The 25,715-nt window shown below is 40.9% G+C and overlaps 1 protein-coding gene across 3 annotated transcripts in view; it reads left to right on the top strand.

Moving 5' to 3' along the window:
• Positions 1-4,695: 4,695 nt before the first annotated feature.
• The window catches only part of sardh (sarcosine dehydrogenase), a 54,506-nt gene continuing 33,486 nt past the window's right edge, over positions 4,696-25,715 (top strand). Inside the window, exons 1-9 of one of the 3 annotated variants that reach the window (XM_018748994.2) lie at positions 4,696-4,759; positions 7,587-7,916; positions 8,127-8,305; positions 8,627-8,806; positions 11,611-11,734; positions 12,263-12,363; positions 14,217-14,321; positions 18,738-18,867; positions 21,901-21,987. In XM_018748994.2, coding sequence (XP_018604510.2) covers positions 7,601-7,916; positions 8,127-8,305; positions 8,627-8,806; positions 11,611-11,734; positions 12,263-12,363; positions 14,217-14,321; positions 18,738-18,867; positions 21,901-21,987 — 1,222 coding nt within the window. In that variant the 5' untranslated portion in view covers positions 4,696-4,759; positions 7,587-7,600. Of the gene's footprint in view, positions 4,760-4,976; positions 5,188-7,586; positions 7,917-8,126; positions 8,306-8,626; positions 8,807-11,610; positions 11,735-12,262; positions 12,364-14,216; positions 14,322-18,737; positions 18,868-21,900; positions 21,988-25,715 lie in introns of those variants that run through there. The other 2 variants (XM_018748987.2, XM_018748977.2) reach the window with 2 other exon arrangements.

Here is a 25,715-nt window from a genome sequence, read left to right on the forward strand (position 1 = left end):
CGTTATATCAACAGAATGAGAGCTTCGAGTGCAGAGACGTGATTCCAGAGTCCAGTTCAATCTGTCACATTCCAACATACGTCACATGAGCGTCACACGAGTAGCTGCATAAAGTCTTTTCCATTATTAAATCATTAAAATCATTAAACATAAACACGCGTTCATCATGCACTTATGAGATTTTAACTGGTTCATTTTATGTTTTTACCCGATGGAACACAAATTACTTGGCGTTGCAAGACGTAATAGCTGGTGATACGGACACGACAGGGTTAATCAACAAACCGTATAGTTTCCTAACTCTACTGTGTGCGTGTAATGCAGCGCCCCCCAGTGGACAAGCTGCAAAACTACAATACAGTACGGTGGCGCTGGTCACTGGGCGGAGAAAGAAACGCTTTTACATCGAAACTGCAGGTAGAGAGACTCATTTTCCCATGAAACCGTCATTAACGTGGACAAGCGTCCTTGTAAGTGGTTCCAGAAAATGGCATATTTGAAACAAAAAATGCCAGCATTATTTTAAGTCTAGATGATTTTTACGGACAAAAATATGTGTAAGATGCTGTACGTGCATTATCACGGTAACACGGTGAATAAAGCAGCAGTAGGAGAGAACAAGACTGCTTCAGAAAGCATACAGTACTGTACCGTACTGCAAAATATAGTGTATCATGTCACATGTGCCGCACAATAGTAGTAGTCTTCAAAAAATACCCTTTAGAACACAATTTTCAGATAAATTATAAAAGCACTGTATAAAGTGAACATTTTACTTTGCCCTAACGGTCGTTTCTGAGAAAAAAATGTAGTTTGCTGTGAGAAATCTTCTTCCTCTGCGGGTCCAGCAGTACACCAGCAGGGTGGGAAAAGTCTCTTGGTCACAAATAAGCAGCGACATTTTTTTGCGACACGACGTAAAGCGGGTTATCTTACAGCCGAGTCCCTGTGTATTCGTGTGGTGATCCTGTTCTGTTGCGTTTTTTTGAAAAATTCCAAAATATGTCTGAACAAAAGAAATTTCTGGTATGATATACTTTTAAGATAACACCCAAATCCAGCAGTCAGTGATATGAAAGCGATGGGAAGGTATTTATCGAGAAATACGAAACATTTTGCTACATGCTGTTAGTGACCTATCGCCGGTGTTCTGCCCCCTCAAATAGTCTAAAATAAGTTAAGAGCTTGCCGCAAAATACATGCAAGGTGGCTACACAGTATACACAGCCCATTGGTCAGCTCCGAGGGGGCGTTGCTCCAGCGCCCGCTCTCATTGGCTGAGAGAGATAGCTGGATCTTTTCACTTCCGCTAAACCAAGGGTGTCCAGCCTTTTTTGGCCAGGAGCGGACGTGTAGAAGTGGTAGTAAGTGGCCTATTGAATCTTAAATTTCTACACTGATTCTTATAAATTTATTTTATAGTATTTTATGTAGGTGCTTTGTGTCTAACTGTGTGTATGTCCACATTATCTTGTGAGTCTACAAACTGTATAGTTATGATAAATATAGTTTAATAATTTTATATTCTGTATTAATAACATGTCATGAATACTTTTAATAATGTTCTTGCTGGTTGCAATATGTGAAGCAGCGGGCTGCATGCAGGAACTTCCTTTTGCTAAACAAAAAAACACAAATACTGTAAACTTGTTATTCAAGTTTTGATGTGATAAAAAAACTACAGGATTACAAACAAGCATAGAGCCAACCAAAAATGGAGAAAACTGCAATCTTGTGTCTTTCATTTAAGCAGCTGAGCACATCCATCCATCGTCAACAAACGCTTGTCCCAAGCGGGGTCGCGGCAAGCCGGGGCCAACCCAGCAGCACAGAGCGTAAGGCCGAAGGGGACGCACATTTACATTTATTTATTTAGCAGACACTTTTCTCCAAAGTGACTTCCAATGAATTCCCAGGGCGGGACGCCAGTCCATTGCAAGGCACCCCAAGCGGGGCTCGAACCCCAGACCCCCCTCACAGTGGGCACCAGCTGAACCCACCGCACCCCCAAGTGAGTACTGTAATACTCTAGTTGTTGCTCATTCTACATGTATCATATGAAATGTACATTACATAGTTATACAGTACATATGTTGCAGTTGCAAAGATGTATTTAAGTAGAAGATAAAACGTGCAAAGTGAAGTAACACATACTGTAAAAATCACTCCTTTGTGGGACTGCCTCTTCAGTCCGTTTTTAACACTGTATTCAATTCTTGACGGATGCTAATGTGACAGTTCTTCCCTTTTTGTATTTGCTCTGTTTTCTTCCGTGAAATGCAAGTTTCTCTGACTTTGCTGGATTATGTAAAGCACGTGCCTCGGTCACAAGACTTCGGCCGAGAAAAGAGGCACTTGATCCCGGCAGAGAGGTTTGCGTGGTCTTCGGAAACGCACGGAAGTGCCAAAAACCCTCCCTAAAATCACCTCACAGTGCACACCATGGCGGTAGCCAAAAGGGACCAGTGCAAAAATGACTGGGAGTCAAAGGTTTCCCAAAACACTGCAAAAGTTAGGACATCAAAACAGTATTTTGAATCCTAGTTACACATGTGTTTCAGAGCAGAAGTTCTCCCCTTTCTCAGGCCTTCATGAAGATGGGGTTATAGTGGTTTAAGAACACTGCCGGTTCTCTCAGCTCCATCCAGCGGTTCGAGGAAACCCCTCTCTTTATCAGTTATATCACTGACACGCTAAGGGTAGCTAAAAGACTGCCGGAGGAGGTCCACACCTCATTACCCACTGCCCATCTCTGGCTAAGTTCGCATCCTCCATTCCATTTCACGTAAGTGTACGTTTCTATTAAAATAAGCTGGAAACATTCACAAAACAGAATCACAGATGCTGCATTTCTGCTCCATTTCTCCTCATTTGCCGACACTGCAGCTGCAGCATTAACCCTTTGCTTGCCTTTCAAAGCGGCCTTCTACTGGATGTACATATGCATCTGTCACAGACTGCAAACTACAGATCCATGTGTGCACAGGTTAATCAGGTTATTACTATCTGAAATAACCAACTAACGTGCCATTGTTTTGCATCTTGAGTTTATCTTATTGTTGTGGAACTATGTAAGTGTCATGCATAATTTGCTTCTAACTGTACACTTCAATATATGTGGTACAATAAAAATATGATGTACTGCATCTCCTTGGTTTTATTTCAGTATTCTGCACATTTTGAATATTAAAAACTACGTATACTACCTCAACAGGCATGAGGTGTTCTGCGTTAATGGCTAAATGAGTAAAACATTTCATATATGTAAATAACATCTCAAGGACACACACACATCGTCTGAACTGCTTGTCCCGTACAGGGTCGCAGGGAGCCGGAGCCTAACCCGGCACCACAGGGCATAATTCTGGAGGGGGAGGGGACACACCCAGGACAGGAAACCAGTCCATCGCAAGGCACCCCAAGTGGGATTTGAACCCCAGACCCACCGGAGAGCAGGATCTGGTCCAACCCACTGCACCACTGCACCCCTGTCTCATGAACACTTCAAGTCAAATTTGCATTCAGAGGATTGGCTATATTTATCACTGAGCTCTGGACAAATACCATGGCATTTAATGCAGGCCTTGCTTGTCAGACTCAGTATTTGTGTATAACTCCAGTGTAATATATTGCTAATGTTTTTTTAGTTTCCAATGCCTGGCAAGTTTTTTCACTCCTGCTACTAGGACTTATTATTTCACATAAAATGAAATAATAATATGTCAATAAATATGTCTACAATTAAACTGAGCTTGTGCAATAACAAATAACTAGTAGGTCAAATTAGTATTATAATAAAATTAACCACTTCAAAATTATTACTGTTTTCCATTTGTTGTGTATTGTATTTTATCATATTTACAATTGTTAAGTGGCAGAATATTAAATTTTATTGTGATTTTCTCATTTATGCAGACCTTCCTCATCATTAGATCTCTCTGAAACACGCTGTTTGATTACCTGGTAGTTTTTCATGCATGAGTGTTTTCTGGAATAAGGGGGCGCGGTGGGTTGGACCTGGTCCTGCTCTCCGGTGGGTCTGGGGTTCAAGTCCTGCTTGGGGTGCCTTGTGATGGACTGGCATCCTGTCCTGGGTGTGTCCCTCCCCCTCTGGCCTTACGCCCTGTGTTACTAGGTAGGCTCTGGTTCCCTGCAACCCCGTATGGGACAGGTGGTTCTGACAATGTGCGTGTGTTTTGTGGAGGCAGTGTGACTCTTAAAATCTGCTGATCTTGGTGGTGTGGGGCGGTTGCACAAGAGAGGAACAGGGTACCATGGACGTCAGGAGAAGAAGCCTTGCCACAACCGTGTTTGTTCAGTGCTTCCAGCTGGAAGGGTTATTATTTGAACAAGTCCCAGCTCAGCAGCTGGGCTCTTTCTCAATGCTGGGGTTCAAACCCGAGTTTACGTGAACATCTCTCAGGAGAAGCCATTGGACCAAAGAAAAGTCACAGCGCATACAGCATAATGTATGGTCGAGTGCCCTGATCTCAGTAAAGTCAAGCTCATGCTATTTTTCAGTAATAATTAACAACCGTATCAAATTGTCATGATGTGTATCGGCCTTTGTCTGGTAATTATTTGTAGCTTGACGTGTTTAAACGCACAAGCATCCGCGGGTTTTTTTTTTTTTAAATATAAAACCTTCTCGTCATCATCATGTGCTGGTTTCACGTACGAAAATCACCTGTCTACAGAAACACCCAGCATCCCTGACAAAATCTGCTTAAATGGCGAAGTGGAAAATCTTTAGAGCAGCGTAAGTTTTGTTCGCATCATTTGCGAAATTAAAAGTTAGTATGAAAACTAATACTGCCAACGATCTATTCCAGCGTTAGAGGCGCCGCGCGAGCTCAGCTTCAGCCATCTTTGCTCAGCTCAACTGCTTCGTTAAACTGTAATTATTCTGAAAATGTGTGTGTATTCCTACTGAGCTGTTTATCCATAGAAAAAAAAAAAAAAGCCAACGCTAAAGTGTGTTATGTGAGCGAGACAGAAATGAGGTGACGTCGCCGCGCACACTTGGCAGCGCTTGTGTGTGTTTGGTGACCACGAGCTCCAACTGGCCTTGTTGTTTGGACGGTAGGTCTGACACACGGTGTTCGTTTATTGATCTTTATTAATATATATTAACGCGTAAAGCAGTGAGTACACACTCGCTATCTCTGACGCGGAAATAAATCTAAGGTAAGTCAGTGGAGGCGGTCGAGTCCGTTAACGGTGAGATTACACTGTAAAAGTGTTTGCAGTCAGTGCTAAGAGTTTGCCTCCTTCTTTCAAGGTGCAAGGCTGAAACGTGCAGTTTTTCTTCACTGCTCGAGACAAAACGTGCTTTAAAAAAGCTGCAAAGAAGCTGCCCAAGTGCGGTGGGAAGGAGTGTCGGTTTACAACACGCGCCTTAAAGTGCAGGACGCTCGTGTTTCCGCTTTCGTTGCGTTTGTCTCGTGAAGCGTTTTTATTTTTTAAAAATAATATAAAAAAAAAAAACACACACACACAGTTGTGACGCGTTTTAAAAATTCCACGTAGGTTTTCTGTCAGTTTAAAGTAACGCTTGGGTACTATTGGTGCTACTTGAAGCAGGCTATTTTCGTGCAAGAAGACTACAGTTACCGGACGGGACAACGCGCCTGAGAAGCTGCTGGGCGAGGATTGAAGGAGCCGAACAACACTAAACGTCAGAATTACACGTGTAGCGTGTGCTCGACAACGCAGTGCATGGTGTGTAACAAAAAGAATTAATCATAAACCACTATGGCGAGATTCATCCATTTCAGAGGATGTACCAAAATAGAACTACTCTGGTGAACTGAAATACATACCACAGCACAAATAATAGAATTGTTATAAAAAGTGAGGACGCGCTCCATGCTCTGACGCAAACATGTACGTATGCCTTGCTTGTTGTGTAGTGATGTTATGGTGGGCGGCACTGTGGCACAGCGGGTAGCGCTGCTGTCTCACAGCACCTGCGAGAGGACATGAGTTTGATCCCCGCTCAGTTTGTTTGGAGTTTGCATGTTCTCCCCGTGTCCGTGTGGGCTTTCTCTGGGTGCTCCGGTTTCCTCCCACAGTCCAAAGACATGCTGTTCAGGTTCCCCCATAGTGTGTGAGTGACAGAGAGAGAGTGTGTGTTCCACTGATGTATGGATGAGTGACCCAGTGTAAGTAGTGTATCTAGCAGTGTAAGTTACCACGGTGAATAAGGTGTGTGGGCTGATAACACTACATAGTATCCATTGTAAGTCGCTTTGGAGAAAAGTGTCTGCTAAGTGAATAAATGTAAGTTGTGAATCCTTTTGTATTGACACGTTTATCCAAAGTGATAAACAGTATTTGAAAATTCACTCTACAATGATTTACCAATTTCCACATGTGGGTATTGTTATTGTGTCAATCCATGATGAATACCATGAAAGCAATGGGATTTGACACCAGGCCCTTGAGTGTAAGCTGACAGGCCTAACCTTTTGGCCACAGGACTCTTCTTCCTGATTGGCTGATACATTGACGGGTGTGTCGCGCGGTTCGGAAAACGCGTGCGCTGGCGGTGTCTCCGGCTTGCTCGCCGTCGCCAGCGTCTTGTCAAAGACCCGAGCGTGCACTTGCTTCAGTTCAAGGTAACAGCAGTGCGGGGCAGATACAGTGCGTAATTGCGGAAAGGTAGAAGAAGTAAGGAAAATAAGAGTGCGAGACAGACATTTAATGCATTAAAACTTCAAAATGGCTTTTCAGAAACAGAATTCCAGAATTTCTAGGCATTTCCTGTGAAAGTCTCTTTCCCCTGGCTTATCCCATCAGACACATTTATTCATTCACATGGGCATTAGAATGTGGTGCATCACGTCAGTGAACGCAGTTCAGTTGGTGTCCTCCCCTCTCTTTGTGCTTGTTGGACCGAAAGTGCACAAGGCCTGCAAACACCAAAATCTGGCTCTGTGGTAATTTACCTACTCTGGCTCTTTCCCCATCAACAGATATAACTAAACGTACAGAGAAGTACAAAAATGTTAAATCTCACACCGTAAAGTAATATTTTTTTATAAGTTTAACGTAAGGAAGCCCAGAGTCATTTTTATTCACATCCGTGTAGTTCTTACGTGGCACAGTCAGTAAGTTCTCAGACTGGCTGCACCACATCTGCCAGTGACTTGCAACCACAGCACCACCACATAGTGGCCTGTCTTAGAACATAACAACTATCCCACATGTTTGGAAAAACATAAGAGTTTTGGTTGTCCTCACCTCAGGCCGAATTGCTGTAGGCCCTTCAGCCCCTTTTGACCTTTCTGTCTCAGTCTTAAGTGCTCATTTATGTTTTCTTCTTGAACATAAGTTACGAATGTTCTCACATGAACAGATGCCATTAAGTATGCGTATCTGAAGATATGCTTTTGACCTCTTTCATGCTTTTCAGGACCATTTTGAATGTTTTGTTGAAGATCATGTTTCCCCTTATCGAAAGCTTTCACATTCTTTCATACTTATTGTGGTTACTGAAGGGGACATCGGTGTTGATGCTGTGGGATCAAGGATGATCTTCACGATACTGATATTCTGCTCACTCTTTATGCTTTGGGGTCCAGGTTGACCAGGGGCCATGGCCTTTGCGGGAGTAGCCGTGTGGAGACTGGCGAGGTCGGCCCTCTCATCGCTCCGTCGTTCACCTCCTTGCCGCCGTTATAGCACCCCGGAGCACACCACTAGGAAGAGTGTCCCGTATGAGACCACTTTGAAGCAGGAGGGGGGAAGCAGCAGCCCCACCAAGGCTCTGCCCAAGACTGCAGATGTGGTGGTGATTGGCGGTGGCAGTTTGGGCTGCCAAACCCTGTATCACCTGGCTAAGATGGGCATGACTAATGTGGTGCTGCTAGAGAGAGACAGACTGACGGCTGGAACTACCTGGCACACAGCCGGTACAAAGACGGTGACTGTGTTTGTGTGTGTGTGAGAGAGCAAGAGCAGTATGGTCAACATTTCTGTGCTTGTGATTTGTAAATGGTTCTCCGAGCTGTGTGTTTGTGTGCTGTTACCAGATCTGTTTGGGTTTGTTGTCTGTGGTTCTGTACTGTGTCAGCAGTTGTCTGTTGTGAATGGGTTGTAAGTCCCCCCTCATCCGTCACCAGGCTTGCTGTGGCAGCTGCGTCCCAGCGATGTGGAGGTGGAGCTGCTGGCCCACACCCGGCAGGTGGTGAGCGCTGACCTGGAGCAGGAGACGGGCCTGCATACAGGCTGGATCCAGAACGGAGGCCTCTTCATTGCTTCGAACAAGCAACGCCTGGATGAGTACAAGCGCCTCATGTCGGTGCGAGTTCAATTGCAGTAGGCCGGTAAATGGGGAAAGAACATGAATCCAGGATCACTGAGAGTAGAAGGGTTCAGCAGAGGCACAGGTGATGCATTATGATATTACTTGGAAACATTTAGAGATAGGCTTACTCTAACCACTAGACAATGTCTGGGTTAGTAATGTTGTCTGGACTGTTTTCATCAGTAAACAGTAGCATTTAATATCACTGGTGCTGGAGGAAGGTTTTGTTATGTTTTCTCAAACGTAATTATTTATGGCATATCAATTACTTTATATATTAATTTATTATATTATAATTTTGTCTATCTTCATCAGCTAGGGAAGGTGTATGGCATTGAGTCTTACGTTCTGTCACCTGCTGAGACTAAGGACTTATACCCCCTGATGAACGTTGATGACCTCTATGGCACTCTTTACGTGCCAAAGGATGGCACCATGGATCCTGCTGGCACCTGCACCACCCTGGCCAGGGCTTCCACTGCCCGGGGTGCTATGGTAAACCTTCTTTACACCACACATTTCATCGCCTTGCAAAAGCTTATGGATTATATTTCACTTGTGCATCTCAAACAGGAAGGACCATTTTGACTTAGGGAAGAATCTGCCATAACCAAGAATGCTATAAAAATGAGACCTCATTTACTTTCTTGGACGGATTTTTACTGTCAATTTATTTAAGGCTCTTAATTGGACATTAATGAGGTGCCCAGTGCAGCCCAATATTACATTGTAGTAGTTTGTAAAGTGGTCATATATGACATGGGCCAAAGTATAGATTTACAAGTTATCACCTGTACAAATAAGTACGTAATAACCCTAAAGCTGTATGCATTTTGCACGCTAGTAGAAGTTCTGACTAATCCAAAACATTACTAAATGCTGTATATACACTAAAAGGTTTAGTGATTTTACTTATTGAAAATAGTGAAATATCTCTAAGGATAAAGAGGTATAAAATCCTAGTATATAAAGCATTCAGTGCAAATCATCATACTAGTCACGCTTTTACTTAATTTTTTGGCCACATTTCCCACTTGTGAAATATGATTTTTTTGTGATTATTGAGTGAATATTATGTTCTAAATTCTGCCCTTAATGACAGGTTTTCTGTTAGAGCCCCAACACAAATCAGTTAATCTTATTGTTAAGGGAATAAAAAGAAAACATTCAAGATATTTTTGAAGAATGCAGTAAGATTTAATTCCACTGTGTATTTCCCCAACCTCAGCAAAAATCATTTTGCCAACAAGCTGTACCTTTTATTTAAAAAAATGTTTTTTCTTTAAATTCGTCTTCTCATTTATGTTGTAAAATGATTTTCATAGTGTGACTAAATTCTTTAAATTTTTTTTTTATAACAAGTTTGTCTTTCAGCTTTGGTTGTCTCTTAAAGCAGGTTACATTATTTATGCATAACATGCTTTCCAGAACTAACTCATGAAATGCAATATGATGTTACAGTGTAAAGGGTATTTGAAAAAGCACACTAAACATGAAACTATGTATTTTAGGTGATTATGTATGTGTTATTTAGAATAAATTGAACAGAAACATATCATGCTATTAACAGATTAAGTGCCTAGGAATATGGTGTGATCTTGGATACTTCTGTAGCTGTTGCTGCTCTTGCATAGGTGCCATAGTACTTATTAGACATACTTATTAAACCTTTTTTAATATTAGGTTTGGATAGTTTATTAGAGCTACATTTGTTACAGGTAGGTGGCGAAAATTCATTTGTGCTGATTGGAGTTGAAAGTTTTTTAACTATATTACAACATTACAAATCACAGGATAATCAATATTGTACTGTGAGTAAAAGCTTCAACACTCAGGTCTTGGTGTAAAAATTAAAGTAGGTTTTTTTTCTTGTACTTGCATAGTGCATCTAATTTTGGGGGCATATTGTCTGCTGCCTTTTGTATTTTCAGTTTTTTTTCTTTTCTTAGTGTTAAGACCTGAATTTCTGCAAAGGGGTGGTGAAAAATTATACTTTACTATGCTTTGTGGGCTTTGAAATAACAGAAATCAGAATCATGTGATGTCATTAATCTGAGTAGAAGTCTGGTCTGTAGCTCCATAACAATCTGCAAGTAGCTTTAGATCAAAGGCAGAACAGGTCAAGAAGGTGTAGAAGCATTTGTATAGCAGACCGCAGGTACATAGGGTACTGTGAGAGGATTATTGTGTATTATTAACTACTCATTAGGCTTTAACCTGGACAAAAGCAGGCTGAATTCACTCCAGTTTTTATCTCACACTTCCCAACTTGTCAGGTAACATAGAACTGAGATTTTTTATAGTATACTGTTAATATCTAAATATCTTCCATACTTCAGGTATAAAAAAAAAAAAAAATCCTTGTTTAATTACTATATGATCCAAAGCTGCATTTTTGGATTCTTGAGCACAGTTTGTGTACCAAGATCTTAAATGAGTGTTGTACAAATGTTGATGAGAAAATGTTTAGTTTCTGTGTGTTGGATTGCTTATTAGCATTTGTTTAGATGCTGAATACAGTAAGCACTGACAGCAAATCGTTGATGACCATTTTCAGAGGGTCAATGACACTCTAGTCAACATTTACTGAAATTGTCAAGATGTTTTGAATTAAGGATAGCTGCAAAGCCCTTGCATGGCATGAACTACAAGTTAAAGCCATGTTTGTCGGTGTTCAAATAGTGGCATCCTCTGTGAAGCTGTGAGTGTTGAGTCCTCCAGGAGTTGCTCGCAGACTGCTGCTTGTCCGTGCTCAGTTTTAGCAGTGATTACTTCACTTTGGATGAGCCCCTGGAATGGTAGTACCTAAGGACTTAGCTATAGGCAGATGCTGAACAGCTGTGGAGCTGAGCACATACCCTGTCACCACCTGCAGTTTACAGAGGGATTAGTATGTGCCACACCTGCCAGATACCTACAGTTCTTGTTGGTTTTGCTTGTAGTGGTCTACTGCAGGAACTGTGTCTTTGTGGCAGCATGACTACCTGGGTGTGTATGTTCTGGGTCTTTGTCAGAAGGTCTGGGTCACACCTGGTGCTATGTATGAGATCATTAACCCAAACCGTTTTCTGCAGCAGAGTGCATGCTTAATAGAGAACATTTTAAAATGTTATGATCATTTCTATAACCCAGAGTTAGATTTAGAGAAATGAAACCCTAACTAGGATGGAGACTATTCCTCTTTTAGTGAATAAGCTGTTTCCAAAATCATCCCAGTTGTTTTAGATGCACTCTGCCTCTCTGACTGGCAGTAGGTTACGTACCCTCTACATTCTGTTGTCTCCTTTGCGGCTCCACAGGTGATTGAGAACTGTCCGGTGACAGGTATACAAGTACGGACTGACGACATGAGCATAAAGAGGGTGAAGGCAGTGGAGACGCCATATGGGACTATTGAGACACCTTGTGTTGTCAATTGTACTGGTAAGATTCACTTCATCCTGCCCACCTTTCTGCTTCAACTAAACATAGAGCTAGTTGGAAACGCTAGGGGGCAATAAAAGATGGCATGTCTGCGACTGGAAAATCCAGATTTATTTTTTCTTTTTAAAGCAGTTCATGAGATTTCCACATAATGCTTCTCACCTGTTTACACGGCTGGGTACTTTTACTGAAGCTATTCAAGCATGTTCATGTGTCCTGCTCAGTGACTTTAGAAGATTCTCTTAGAAATGGAGCATTTTTTTTCTTCAAGTTTTAGTTTGAATCATTATGCTTAACTGATGCCTTATACTTGTATATGGCCCAGTATGTCAAAAATATGTTTTGTAATTAAAAGTCAACATATAAGTTTGAAATTTCTCATTATGTGTTTATTAATATACAGAAAGTTTTGTTATTAGCACTGCACCACATGTTGCTCTTCATCTGCAGATTTGTGAAAGAGGGAAAAGTCTTGCTCTGCATGTACAGGTCAGCATTCATTTTCCAGGTGCTTTTGTGTCTCTAAAGGTGTGTGGGCAGAAAAGCTTGGCCAGATGGCAGGAGTCAACGTGCCTCTCGTTGCCATGCATCATGCCTATGTGGTGACAGAGAGAATTGAAGGCATCCAGGTAGAGTGCCCCCTTTTATACCTTTCCTACTGTTACCCTCGCCTTCCTCATCTGTCACACTTATTAGCATTTGGGATGCCTTCTGAATCATTGCATGTTGCATCATTTAGATGTAAGTGTAAACCTTTTAAATTTCCATTGTATTTGAAGTTGTGAAGAACAAGTAGTGTTTGTAAAACACATCGTTCCAAGTCCTCTCACCATTGTTTTGCTGCCATAAGACATTTGCCTTATATCAATGCTGTAATAAATCCCACAATGTTTTACCTCTTATATTCACCAACTAATAACTTGTTTTGTTTTTCAAAAGCAGTTTTTGTTGGGAGATTATTAATTAGGCTGACAGATTGCTGAGTAAACAGTCCTCTGACTGGGTCAAATTGACTATTGGATTTAAAGGTGTGTGTAGCTGAGTGTGGGGAGTAGTCAGAAATGACGAATGCAACAAAAGCAATGTACAGAGCAGAAAGGGAACCAGCTGTTTGAGGAACCTGTTTTTTCTCCTCTTCATCACTTGTTATCTTTGCTCTGAAAGGTCAGCATGGCTGGCCCTTTTTTCTGAGCATGAACTTAGTTATATGAAGTGCCCCCCACAATCGATATTTAAGCTGGCATCCTCTCGTATCAGCAAAAAGCCAATAAAAAAATTAGTCGCGTTAGAAAGCATTTGATCAAATCTGGTCTTCAAATCATCAGGGTGTTTAATTATGCTGTCATTCTGCTTGAGATACGGTGTGATGACCAGGATTGTTAGGCCCTGTGAACGATGCAGCAAAAGGAACCAGCAGGAGGCACTGTGTGACAGCACTGCATGAGCTGGGGGGAGGGGGTGAATAAGGTGGATGCTATGGATATGCAGAGGGTTGGCAGAGAGTAATGTCTGTCTATACATTAACCCCAGTCGGACCTCTGCCTGCAGCCCCCTGGATCCTCTGAACTGTGGTCACAGTCAAGGCCCTTGGCCCTGTATGCAAAGAGACAGATCGTTCAAAGTGCTGTGGAAAAACACAATAACACCCTTAAACTGTTCTTAGAGCTTGGGGGCACATGAAGTTATGCAGCCTGCGAGGTTGGAACCTTCAGTGATGCCATTTTTCCACACTGCTCTTTCAGTGATAGTGCTGAGTACTTGTGGGATGGACAGTCTTGTCTCACTGCAGCTGTCCCATCAGAATCACTCCTGTCACTGTGGCTTTAGCAAAGGGACTGGGCTGGGGTATGTAAACATGTAGCTGGATAATAATAATATACAATAATATTGGCCGAATTATATGTGTTCTGGGAGTTTTAGTCCTGTATGATTCTTTTGAATGAAATGACTTCTCTGAGAGTTGATATACATCTCAGCCAGATTTACTGTGTAAAATTGTAAAAGAAGGGTTGTGCTGGAATGGTCCTACTTAAACTGTGCTGTTTGATAAATGAACAGAAACTGCACACTTTGGATATGTAACAAAGGCACATCCTCAAAGCCTCCTGTGTTTCTGTTGTCTTCAGCGTAGTACCTCAGTACGGTGTCAGTAACGGATTGGGACTGTTTTATCAAGGCTAAACACTGTTCTGGGAAATGCTGCTACGTGAGGACCAGGGTTTTATATACAGCAGTACCTTAAAGTCTTGATCTGCTTTATTGTGATCATTAACCACATGAACACGATAGTCGTGAATCCTATTACACGTGTTTGAAATCTCAGTTGTTAAAGATTCCATCATAAGTGTTGAAATCCTTTTAATGTTTGGGCTTCTAATACTTCGGTGAAGTCTTGTGCGACAGCCAAAGTTGTAAGTGCTGTGTTCAGTAGCTCATGCTGTGCAGCTGTGGTGTTGACAGTGTGTTTCCATCTCCTCATTAGAACATGCCCAATGTACGGGACCACGATGCATCCGTTTACCTGCGTCTCCAAGGAGATGCCTTGTCAGTCGGCGGCTACGAGCCGAATCCTATTTTCTGGGATGAGGTAAGATCTCTGTGGTTGAGTTTGAGTGACATACATGGTTATGCTTTTCTTCTTCTGTGTCCTTGGCAATTTGTATCACGATTCTGAGTGTGTTCTTCTGACTTCAGTGTCATCTTTACATATTAGAAGTGAGTTTAGTAAATTGGTGTAATTCCATTTTTGCACTGAATGTTTTCACGGTTCAGTGTACGCATGACAGATGTAACACAATAACAAGTGAAGATAATAAAATGAAACTAAACTAGACAATTCTAAAGCACATTGTCATTAAAGTTTTTTTTTTTTTTTTTTTTTTAGTCATATCAAGACTACACACATCAATCTACTTTTCTTGATTCAGCATTACTGTCCTGTATGCTTCATTTTAATCTCTTTACATTTTACAGTATTTAAATTATGAGTCAGTATGAACTGTTAACTTTTTTAAAATTTTTTTTAAGAATGGAGCAGTACACTCACCCCCCACTATTCAGTCTCCAGATGTCAGGTTTTTGATTTAGCTGATTCAAAAATAATACCATTTATCGTTAGTTGGTGCGGAATGTCATTTATCCAGTCTGCGATGTTTGGTCCTGCAACATGTGGTTAACTGAGACCAAATTTGAAAATTGTGCCAGGTGGCTGTTTGAGAGAGACCCTAAGATGGATTGCATTGTGGGAACCACATACCCATGCTTTCATTTGCAATCTGCTAGTCTGTGGTCTTTGTTGTACACTCACGTTTTTGTTTGCGTCATCTTGTTTGCAGCACTCTGCTTAAATGAATATTTAATAAAATAATTTAAATGTGACATATAGCCTTAGTCTTCAATCCAGTCCATCCACACTATCACAGTTTTACTTTACATGATCAGTATTTTTTCAGAATTTATTTCATATATGTGACAAGCGGCTTCAGCCTGTGTGTGTGTGTGTGTGTGTGTGTGTGTGTGTGTGTGTGTGTGTGTGTATTTTATATATGTAAACTAAACCCTTTATGGAAGGAATAGCTCACCATTATGCTAGACCTAGAAAATATTGAAAAAAGCGTTAGTGAAGTAATACATCTATAAAATTTTTGTATTCTTTAGCAAAAGAAAAAGGAAGTTAAAAATACAATTAAATGAAATTCATTGTTCTTACCTCTATCCCCAGTGCTGAAAAATGGTTGAATTACTATTGTAGAATCACACACATACACACATCTTCAGAACCGCTTGTCCCATACAGGGTCGCGGGGAACCAGAGCCTAACCGGCAACATAGGGCGTAAGGCCGGAGGGGGAAGGGGACACACCCAGGACGGGACGCCAGTCCGCCGCAAGACACCCCAAGTGGGACTTGAACCCCAGACCCACCGCAGAGGAAGACTGTGGTCCAACCCACTGCGCCACCGCACCCCCTATTGTAGAATCATGAGGAAGAATTTTTTTATATAATGGCTCATGTTTGCTACTACAACTGTGTGTGTGAAATTCTGAAAAGCTTTGTGGCATCTGCACAATTTATAAGAATAAAAAAGTAAAAAATATGCACAGACGGACATCAAGGGCTGTTTTTTTTTTTTTTTTTTTTTTTCTTTTTTTTTTCGAGGTTTGCACTGTTTTCAGGTACAAATCAAGACTGGTTAATGGGGGGGAAGCGTAATGTTTTTTTTCCTCTGTATTTTAAAAAAAAAATTGTTACATCAGTGTTTTAAATAGCATCTGTCATGGCCACAGCAGTATAGATTTGTTCTGAAATTAATATGCAAAGTACCCTTTGTTGTTATGTATTTACATTTATCTGACACTTTTCTTCAAAGCGAGTTACAGTGTTAATCTGCTTACAACTATTTGGTCATTAATATAGCTGGGTAATTTTTTACTGGAGCACTTTACGGTACATGCCTTGCTCAAGGGTACTACAGCTAGAAGTGGGATTCAAACCTGCAACCTCTAGGTCCAAAGGCAGTAGCTCTAACTACTATGCTACCACCCGTATAAATGTGTCGGCAGTTTGACGTGTTAAGTGTTGAATATTATGGAAGCACGTTTTTGTATAGTGACCTTCCGAGCAGGTTGCCTCAGAGCAGAGAACAAAGAATAATGCTGAAAAGTTTGCAAAAAATCCATCTGGACTCCCTCTGGTCATGTTCAGTGGGTCAGACAGCATAAACCTGATCTAGTAAAGTTTTCCATGGGCTTACTGGCACCTACGGGACACACTATACATAATGATAGTTCAATGGCGGTGTAGATAGCCGGACAAACAAGTAGACAGATGAACAGCGGTATGGACAGTGGGACCCGCTGTTTTAGCGAGCGCAGATGAGTAGAGGATCATCGTGAGCTGAAAGGAACTATTTTTATGCAACTAATATGCAGAGGATGAATGAAGCGACAAGAGTAAACATTGTTTTTGTACTGATTCATCAGTGAAACATTGAAAAACCTGAATCTGTCTCTCTGTGTTATTTGTATCTTTTGTAAATCTAGCTTGACATTATGGACTGTTTGTTTATTTGGTATTTGTGTATCTGTATGGCAGTGTTGTCCAGTGTCGGTATGGCATCTCTTTGTTTGTATCGCACCACTATCTGTATAACACCTGTGCATATTCAGAAAATGGTAACACAGTTTTTGTTTTTATGGCATCTGTGTGTTTGTGCAGCAGTTCTGCCTGTACACCTCCTGGTCTCTTAATAGATGAGCACACGGTCACATCATCAACTAAATGCCGCATGACAGATAATTATAGCATTTCCTTTTGGCTGCAGATTGCTCTGCATTTTCTCCCCTACTTTAAAAAAAATTGTCCACAACATCATTATGTCGTTCCAGCTGTGCCTCACAAGCCAAAACATGAGCAAGGCTCTCTGCAGGGAGTTCGATACAGTGTTGTCTGAGCGGGTGGATGTGTCATTACGTCTGTGTGCCCGTGTGTTTGTGTGGGAGTGTGCCGATCTGTACTGTATCTGCCAACCCCTATGGTGAGATGGCTGGAGTTTTGCTGTCCCCCCCTCATGCCCGTGTCATCTTCTGGGCCTGTTGTGAACAGCCCGCTCTCTGACAATGTTTCTGGAGCACTGTCAAAACACGCTCCCCACTGGGCAGCAGGTTGCACGCCATTGTCATGGCGAAAGGGTTCTCATCTGCATTAAAACCAAAAATGATCCTATTCTTTGTCAATATAGCATCTTTTATTTTCTTGGTGTCCTGCTACGTAATGCTGGGGGTGCATGGGTTCACCAGGTGAGGGAATAACTCAACCAGTGCAGTTAACTATTCAGTCTAATATGTTTAATAATGAGTAGAGTTTGAAACGGCAATGCCACTTCAAATATTCTGCGACTGTTTAAGTTGCAAGACCATAAAACAAATAAATGCAGTAATGTATACATTCTGGTCTGTAAATGCTGCATGATGCAACATAGGATTAATCTTGTCATGCCAACTAAGCATTTTGAGTTGTAAATTTAATACAGGATACCTGAGAAGACTCTGACAATGCATGCTTCTTCACAGGAATAACATTTCCCCTTGTGGGCAAATGGCAGAGCAATTAATGAGCTGCTGATTTGTCACCAAAGAGAAGGTCACAAATACTTGCAGTCTCCACTGTTTTTATTTTTAACATGACCCCTGGATTCATAAAATCCATACTGGCAAATTTTTTGACTTGTCTGCATTCAGCATTTTCCTGGCAGGACTGTCAGCATCCATACGGTATCTAGCTGAGTAACTGGCCCTGCCTCACGTCTCTGGGTTCTGTTTCACCTGCCCGCGGTCAAACACGGGCGTAGAGCGAGATGGTCACAGGAAGGTGCCACCGTCAGGGCCGGCAGTGGAAATCCATAGAGAAGGAAATGGCTCACGGGTGGGTAGCCCTGGTCCCCTGGAGGGTCACAGTCAAACAGGTTATGCATTATACCTTTTTCGGGGTGAATTTTAATGTCTCATTACAACTAAAACAGCAGGTGTGGGGACTATGACTAATAAACCAGTGAAGAGCAAAGATTCTGGACAACCTCATGTCCTCCAGCACTCCAGGATAGAGGTTTTCTGCAGCTGAAAGAGCCTCAAGCCTGGCATCTAAACTAGATCAATACTTCAAGGAATGTCATAATATTGTGCTACAAAGGATGTGCCGTCCCTGACATCCCATTAAATATTCTAGTAAAACAGATAGAACATTAACAGTACCAAAAGTAGCTGATGGACTGGTTTTGAGACACCTTCCTTGACATGTTTTACTTGTAAATAGGTTGAATATGTTAAATGTCTATGTTAAAATGTTCCATTATGTAATATTGTAGGCCCATGGTTGCAAAAGAGATTTGGAGCTTGTTTTTTTTTTTTTTTTTAAAGATTTGTATGGATAACACTGTGATTTATGTACTTGCTGTTGTCAGTGTGATTCTGTCTTTGGTCACGCAGAGGTTTCCTTGGTCTTCTAGGTTTCTGACAAGTTCGCCTTCAGCCTCTTTGACCTGGATTGGGATGTCTTCATGCAGCACATTGAGGGAGCTGTTAACCGTGTTCCAGCTTTGGAGCGGACGGGCATCAAGTCTACAGTCTGTGGGCCTGGTACCGTATTTCTTCACTGCAATTGCAAATCCTGACGCAACCTCAATGTGTGTGCTTTGTTACTGTGCACTCATTTTGTGTTTTTAATTCTGCAAATGAGCAGTTATAGAAGCAGCACAGTTGCAAAGTCAGTGAGAAGTAGTTCCACAACAATACATATCTTATAGTACTGGAGAAGGATACAGTAATTCTCTGAATAAGCCCAGAGTCTGTTGTTGTTATTCTTCTTACTTGAGAATGATGCATTTTAAAGTACGGTTTTAATAACTTGATAATTGGATACTGTCATAAATAGTTAAAGAAACAAACTGGAACTTAATGGATGGGATGGCTTTTCACGTTGTACTCAAACAGTTGGAAATAAAGCAAATGAGTGGTTATTTATTTATATATATTTTATAAATAATATAGCAGAAAGTGGAGTGGGAGTGGCTGTCAGTACAAGGCAGGATGCATGTAAAATAAGACATTTTATTGGTCAATTAAATGAAACCGTACTGTAGTAGATCATTAAACTCAGTTTTTGTTTCCTTCATAAATTATCTGGAGAAGTCATTACTGGCCAGACCAATTAAAATAGCTAATGCTGTAAACCTCTTTTGGTAGAAACCTGAGGCAGCAGTGTTGTTGCTGCATCACTATGCTGCCCAAAATAATAAACATTTTTATGAAGAACATATTTGTGATTGCTCATCAAAATAAATGAGACTATTAAATATCTCAATATCTAAAGTTAGGTATGTATAAAATGCATTTGCAGGATATGAATTAAATAGCAGCTGGGTCAGGAGCACAAACAGCTCAGCCATATTCCCTTTTTTCTTGCTGTTATTTCACACACACACACACACACACACACATTTTCAGAACCGCTCATCCCATACGGGGTCACGGGGGAACCGGAGCCTACCCGGTAACACAGGGCGTAAGGCCAGAGGGGCAGGGGACACACCCGGGACGGGACGCCAGTCCGTCGCAAGGCACCCCAAGCGGGACTCGAACCCCAGACCCACCGGAGAGCAGGACTGCGGTCCAACCCACTGCGCCACTGCACCCCCTCGCTGTTATTTCATTTTAATATTATTCTGTAAACAGCCGGTTAGTCGGTCCCGCTTCCAGTCATTTGGAAGTAGTGTTAAAGTCATGCATTAACAGAAGAAGGAATGTACTTGAGGAACCTGAGGAATTTAAACTTGGAAGTAAAAAAGTACAGAAATGAAAGTGAAGAGTAGTCTGAATGTATAATTGTGAGAACACATGTAATTCAACAATACTGATGAAATCTTTTGACCTGCCTTATGCTTAAAAATGCAAAAAGAATAACAAATAAAATCTTCATTTTGGATAAGATTTACAAGATCAGTATTACTGATGCACTATAACAGGCTTTTCTAAAGCATTCCATGAGTGGACATGCAGAATTCTTGCATTCTCTGTGTCATCTTTGTTAAACAACAGTACGACAAACTGATTTAATTTTTAGGACCTAAAAATCTCTCTCAGATATAAGACAGCCCTTTCGTTCCTGGTTTGAAAATTTGATGCCACTAGTACTTCAGCTATTTTAAATTCTATTTTGTGCAAACTGTAGATTTAACTAGAGTGTGTGCATCATGTTGAAGACACTTTGACCATCCAGTTTTTTTAATTTTCACATGATCTCTGCTTTTAAAATTGTGAAAAGTCCTAAATGGTAATACTGCATTGGGGAGCATAAATAAGTAGTAACTTGATTAAAATTTTACATGCAATTCAACAAAACCATTTCCAGTCTTAAAAAATGAAAAGTCATTCTGATGTTAGTTATGTACAATTAATGAAATCTGAATTAACTGACACATTTCAATATCACTCAACAGCAATTCATTAATGTATTTTGCAAAATTTGTAAAAACATTCTTGTTTCTGTGGTAAATTGAAGTAGTTGCAATGAATTAGAGTTTGGCTCTTCAGATCCATTCACTTTTTTATGTTAGTTGTTTATTACATGGTAATTGGGATAGATTGAAGCATAGAGACCAAGACGTGTGGAGAGTCAATGATAAATAAATTTATGTTCATCAGTGGCCCATTAATCTTGTAATGAATCCTGTTTGTGTGGTGTTTGCCTCTGTCGAAGACAAGCAGTTCTTCAAGAGGATTAATTCTGGGAACGTAATCTCTGTGTGTGGCATTTTAAATTTCTCACTGCTGCAGCTGCTTGCAGAACAAATGGGCTTACATTGTTCCTACCTGTTTACCATATTTTATTTCAAACAAATTCTTTGCAGTACCTTAGTGCTGTGTTTATTGAACAGCATGTTGGTTAAGAAAGAGAATAATTGAAGTTTTGCAATCAGGTGTTTTTTAAATCAATGTTTTCAGTAACTAATGTAGAATCAGATCAGAACACTTTCTTTTTAGTCTCCTGAGTGTAATTTAACTTTTTCTGTTTTTTAACCTTAAAAGTTTCCTAGAAATGTTTAGTGAAAAGCCAGTTAACATTTGTGATGCTTTAGAACTATCTGAGATGACCATGTTTACGTAAATAAACTGCATAGAAGTAAAATTTTGTATTTTTATTGCTTTATAACGTTTTGGAACTCTGGTTTTGAATCCCTTTGCTGAACATTTTTATTTGGAGGGGCTTAGTGTGACCTGCAGTGCATTCCATGGGTCACTGTGTCATGTGGCTTTCGAAGTGTCTGGTCCTTAAGGGCAAATGAATAAATTATACCACCTTCATTGTGTGATTCCGTTTGCAAATGAGAGACAATATTCATAGTAATTGTCCCACATGTGGAATAATGGCAAAGGTATGTTCAGTATCCTTCTGACACCTCCTTCTTCATCGATGGCATCAGTGGTTTGGCTTTACAGTTACTCTTATCTTGAATTCAAAGGACAGGTTGCCAAGACTGAAAGTTTGATAGGATGTGAAGGTCTTTCCATGTAATTTTTTTTGTCAAGACATCTGTTTCCTCCAGTAGATATAGAATTTCATGCTGAGGTTATACTTCTTTCTGGAGCACTAATTATTTGCTTTTCTCCTAGAATCTTTCACGGCAGACCATAAGCCCCTGATGGGGGAAGCTCCTGAAGTGAGGGGCTTCTTTTTGGGCTGTGGCTTCAACAGTGCAGGTGAGTAAAAGAGGAAGAGGGTAGGTGTATCAGGAATAGGGCTATACTAGAGAGGTATTATAGTGAATATGCTCCTTAGATTATTTGGTGAAAGTTGAAAAAGGGTACAAAAAGTGTGCTTTGGAGCAGAGGGTACAGATACTAGAGAGAAGCAGTGTCCTTGGCAAGGATAAGAGAGGTGTTGCAGGGCTATCACTGTGTGGTGGTTACTACCTTGATCCTGGTGCTAGGAACCCTTTCCTGCCCCAATTTCTGCAAGGACAAACATTAAGAGGATTCCTATCAATAATGAAGAGTCCTGCTCTCCTGTGAGTGTCACTTGCTTGTGCAGGAGCACAAGGTTTGTCTGACACAAGTGAATAATCCCTTCTGTTGGCCTCACAGATCAACCACCTATGTGTTATTTGCACTTGAACTCCCAGCTGCAATTATTACATATCAGTGGGTTGCACAGTTTTTGTCTTGAATAGAGTTGTAGGGTAATGTGAGAGGTGTTTATGTTCAGTGCTTTGAATTATTTATGTTTTTATTAGACACCCTTACTCAGAATGATAGGTTTTAAATTTATGTAGTTCATTAAAAAAAGCATTGCTGATAAGAGAAGTCAGTTAAGCAATATTTCACTTTTTAATATTTGTCTGAAACATTTAAAAATAATACTTGTGCTACTTTTTTCACTCACTCAGTGTTCTTTATTAGCATTAGCTTGGGATAAAATGTTGTATTTAAGCTGAAATTCTAGAAAATGATGGCATTTTAACTTTTGAAACTTACCTAGGGCTGTTAAAGGATTTAAAATTTAACTTCAGCATTTATAGCAAATATTTGCAAGAGCTGCCAAAAGAGAGGAAAAAAATCTTTTTTCTCCTAGTGTTAGGAAAGCCTCTGTAAATATTAGAAAATAACTTATTTTTTTAAAAAAAAAAAACAATGTTTAGCGATGATCTCACTCAGCAATGCCAGTAAAGATGCTTGATAAAATAAAAGCAGAAATATAACTTTTTTACAATTATATGTTGCAATTATCATCTTTTAATTATCTGCTTCCAGTGTAAGGTGTAAATGAGACTGGCGTACTATGTGCGCTACTTGGGTTGTATTCAGGCCAGTTAAATTCAAGCTACACATGAACCATCATCCCCCAAGAATATTGGATTTCAGTTTTGGTCTTGACAAACCCTTTAGTAAGCTGAATTTTGTTCCAGATGAACTCTTGATTAATTTGATTGGCTTTAACCATTGATTGAATTTAAAACCATGCTGAATTAAATACTAGCCTGTTGGCATTGAACCATATTTTGGTAAATCCATCTGTTACTTAACACCTGAAATAAGAGAAATGTTATGCAGTGCACACAGGACAATCAAGAGAGAAGTGGGTCTGAGAGAGATGTTTTGAGGTTCTTCTTGCATGTTGAGAGAAATTCAGCAGTTCTGAGTGAGAAAGGGAAGTCATTTCACCAGACTGGAGCCAGGACCAAAACTTTTGTGCTTTCATTTTTTGATCTTTGTGTGTGCGACCACCATGTGGCCTGAGGTGGAGCAGCATAGCACTCTGGTAAGAATATAGTGAGCTATCAGGTCTTGTAGGCATGAGGAACCAGATCAGTTAATGGTCCATTAAGACTATAACCAGAGCTTTGAAGTTGATGGGGGCATCTACAGTAAGCCAATAGAGTGAGACAAGGAGGAGATGCATGGGAACACTTAGGCAAGTCAAGCATAACCCAAACTGTGGCATTCTGTGTCAGCTGGAAAGGTTTAATGGCAGAGGCTAAAAGATTAGACTGAAGAGAGTCTGTAGACTGAAGAGAGTCTGTAGTAGTCCAGACAGGATATCATCACAGCTTAGACCAGAAATTGGGTAGAGTTTATTCTGAAATAAATGTGAATCCTGCAAAAGTTATGCAGCATATACTGTATCTGCAGAATGGGGTTTATGGCTTTGATGTTGTCACAACACACAGGGACAATACCCCTATGGGCCACAGGAGGCGCCACTCAGTGCCGCTAGCCCAGACCCATGCACCTGTTCACAGTCTGGTAGTTGCTGAGGTATAAAAGGCGCAAGCGGCGGAGGATAGATTGCGGATTCTTAATCAGCATTTCTGTTGTGCTCTCTTAGCGATCATTAGTTACCCGTTTCCTCCGTTTTGTTCCATAGGTGTTTATGTTCCAGTCCCGAGTGCCCGTCCTGTCTACTCCTGCCTCTTTTTTTTCCAGTCCTGGTCCAGTGTCCCAGTCCGGTATTTCATCACACCTCCATGTTCAAGTCTTACGCACAGATTTGTGTTTCACTTTTCACCTCTATGAGAATACACTGTCTCCTTGTCCTGCGTTCATTGTTTCACCTCTACCCGGTACTTTACAGTTTACACTGTGCATTTACTAATACACTCTGCACGTGGGATCATTTTACTTCTTGTTCGTGTTCGGACGTCTTTAATATTTGCTTTAACACAATTCAGAACTCATCAGTCAGCTGATCGTCTCCATTTTTTTAGAGCTCAGTTTGAACAACGAAAAAATACACAAAGTTGAAACAACATAGCTTTTGAAAACCAGTGCTGTAGAAGAAATGAGTGAGCTAACTACATGCCAATGTCATGAAAAATGATGGAAGAGAACCAGTGTCTGCAATGCACAACAGATTGTTTTCAATCACTTCAACACAGTCACAAAACACTGGGTCTAGCTGCAGAATTCCATCATTACAGCTCACGTCTGAAGCTGATCTAAGTATTCAAATCAAAGCATACATAGATGACATTATTCACATTATTCATATATGATTAACATCAAAAATTTTTCAAGTTGACCTATCAACCTTTATTGCTCTGGCTGTGGCTTTTTTACAATGTTAGAGAGTATCCTGTTTCTCAGTGGAAAGTTACAGGAAAAAGCAGTTCAAATTACTGTACTGTTTACATTTTTACTGCAAAGTTTGGAAAAATAATAGTGAGGAACCACAACAGTATCAGGCCACCTGGGACCTGACTCTTTATGCAGAATGCTTGATTTTGTTAGTGGTGTCTCATCCATTTTTGTAACAAATGTCTAGAACACAACACAACATAGGAGACAATCAGAACACAGCATCTCTCCTGACTTGAGCCCTCAGTAAGGATTTATTTCTCAGGCTCCTCCCACATTCTGCTAGCACCTGACTGTTGGAGATTGATACTGTTTGTTACCTGAAACGGAGCACCTTCCCCAAGGACAGGGTACACTCAGGTGAGCCTCAGAATGCTGCCTTCTTGAGTTGCGCTGATGCAGCCAGGAAGGGCTATTCCGGAGGCTGAGCACACTTCGTGGTCACCTTCTATCCTTTGTCCACAGGTTGGTGCACACTGAGTGATAGGTCTGTTAGGCACCATTCTTTGTACATTTGTTAGTAAACTTAATTGGGCATTGAATTTCCACATCACTGGTTAATCAAGGCAGCTCTAGCTTGTAAATACAGTATGCCCAACATTTTTCACAGGGGTGCTCATGGGAGATTGTGTCTACCAAGCAACACCATTTGTTGCCTTTGTCCAGTGTAATTTCCAAAGATTCCCTGAAGGCTTCCTTGCCTCTGTTGTCCTCTCATCAACCCTAGAGGCAGTTCTGTACACAGGATACCATTGACGTTCACTGGCATTTCATCTCTGGTTGGCACCACAGTGCTCTGACTACTTGCTTCCTGTTATCGCTCCACTTTGGCTGTGGCTCAAGGGCTACAATGT

This window comes from Scleropages formosus, chromosome 6, assembly GCF_900964775.1.
Source record: "Scleropages formosus chromosome 6, fSclFor1.1, whole genome shotgun sequence".
NCBI classification, from domain to species: domain Eukaryota; kingdom Metazoa; phylum Chordata; class Actinopteri; order Osteoglossiformes; family Osteoglossidae; genus Scleropages; species Scleropages formosus.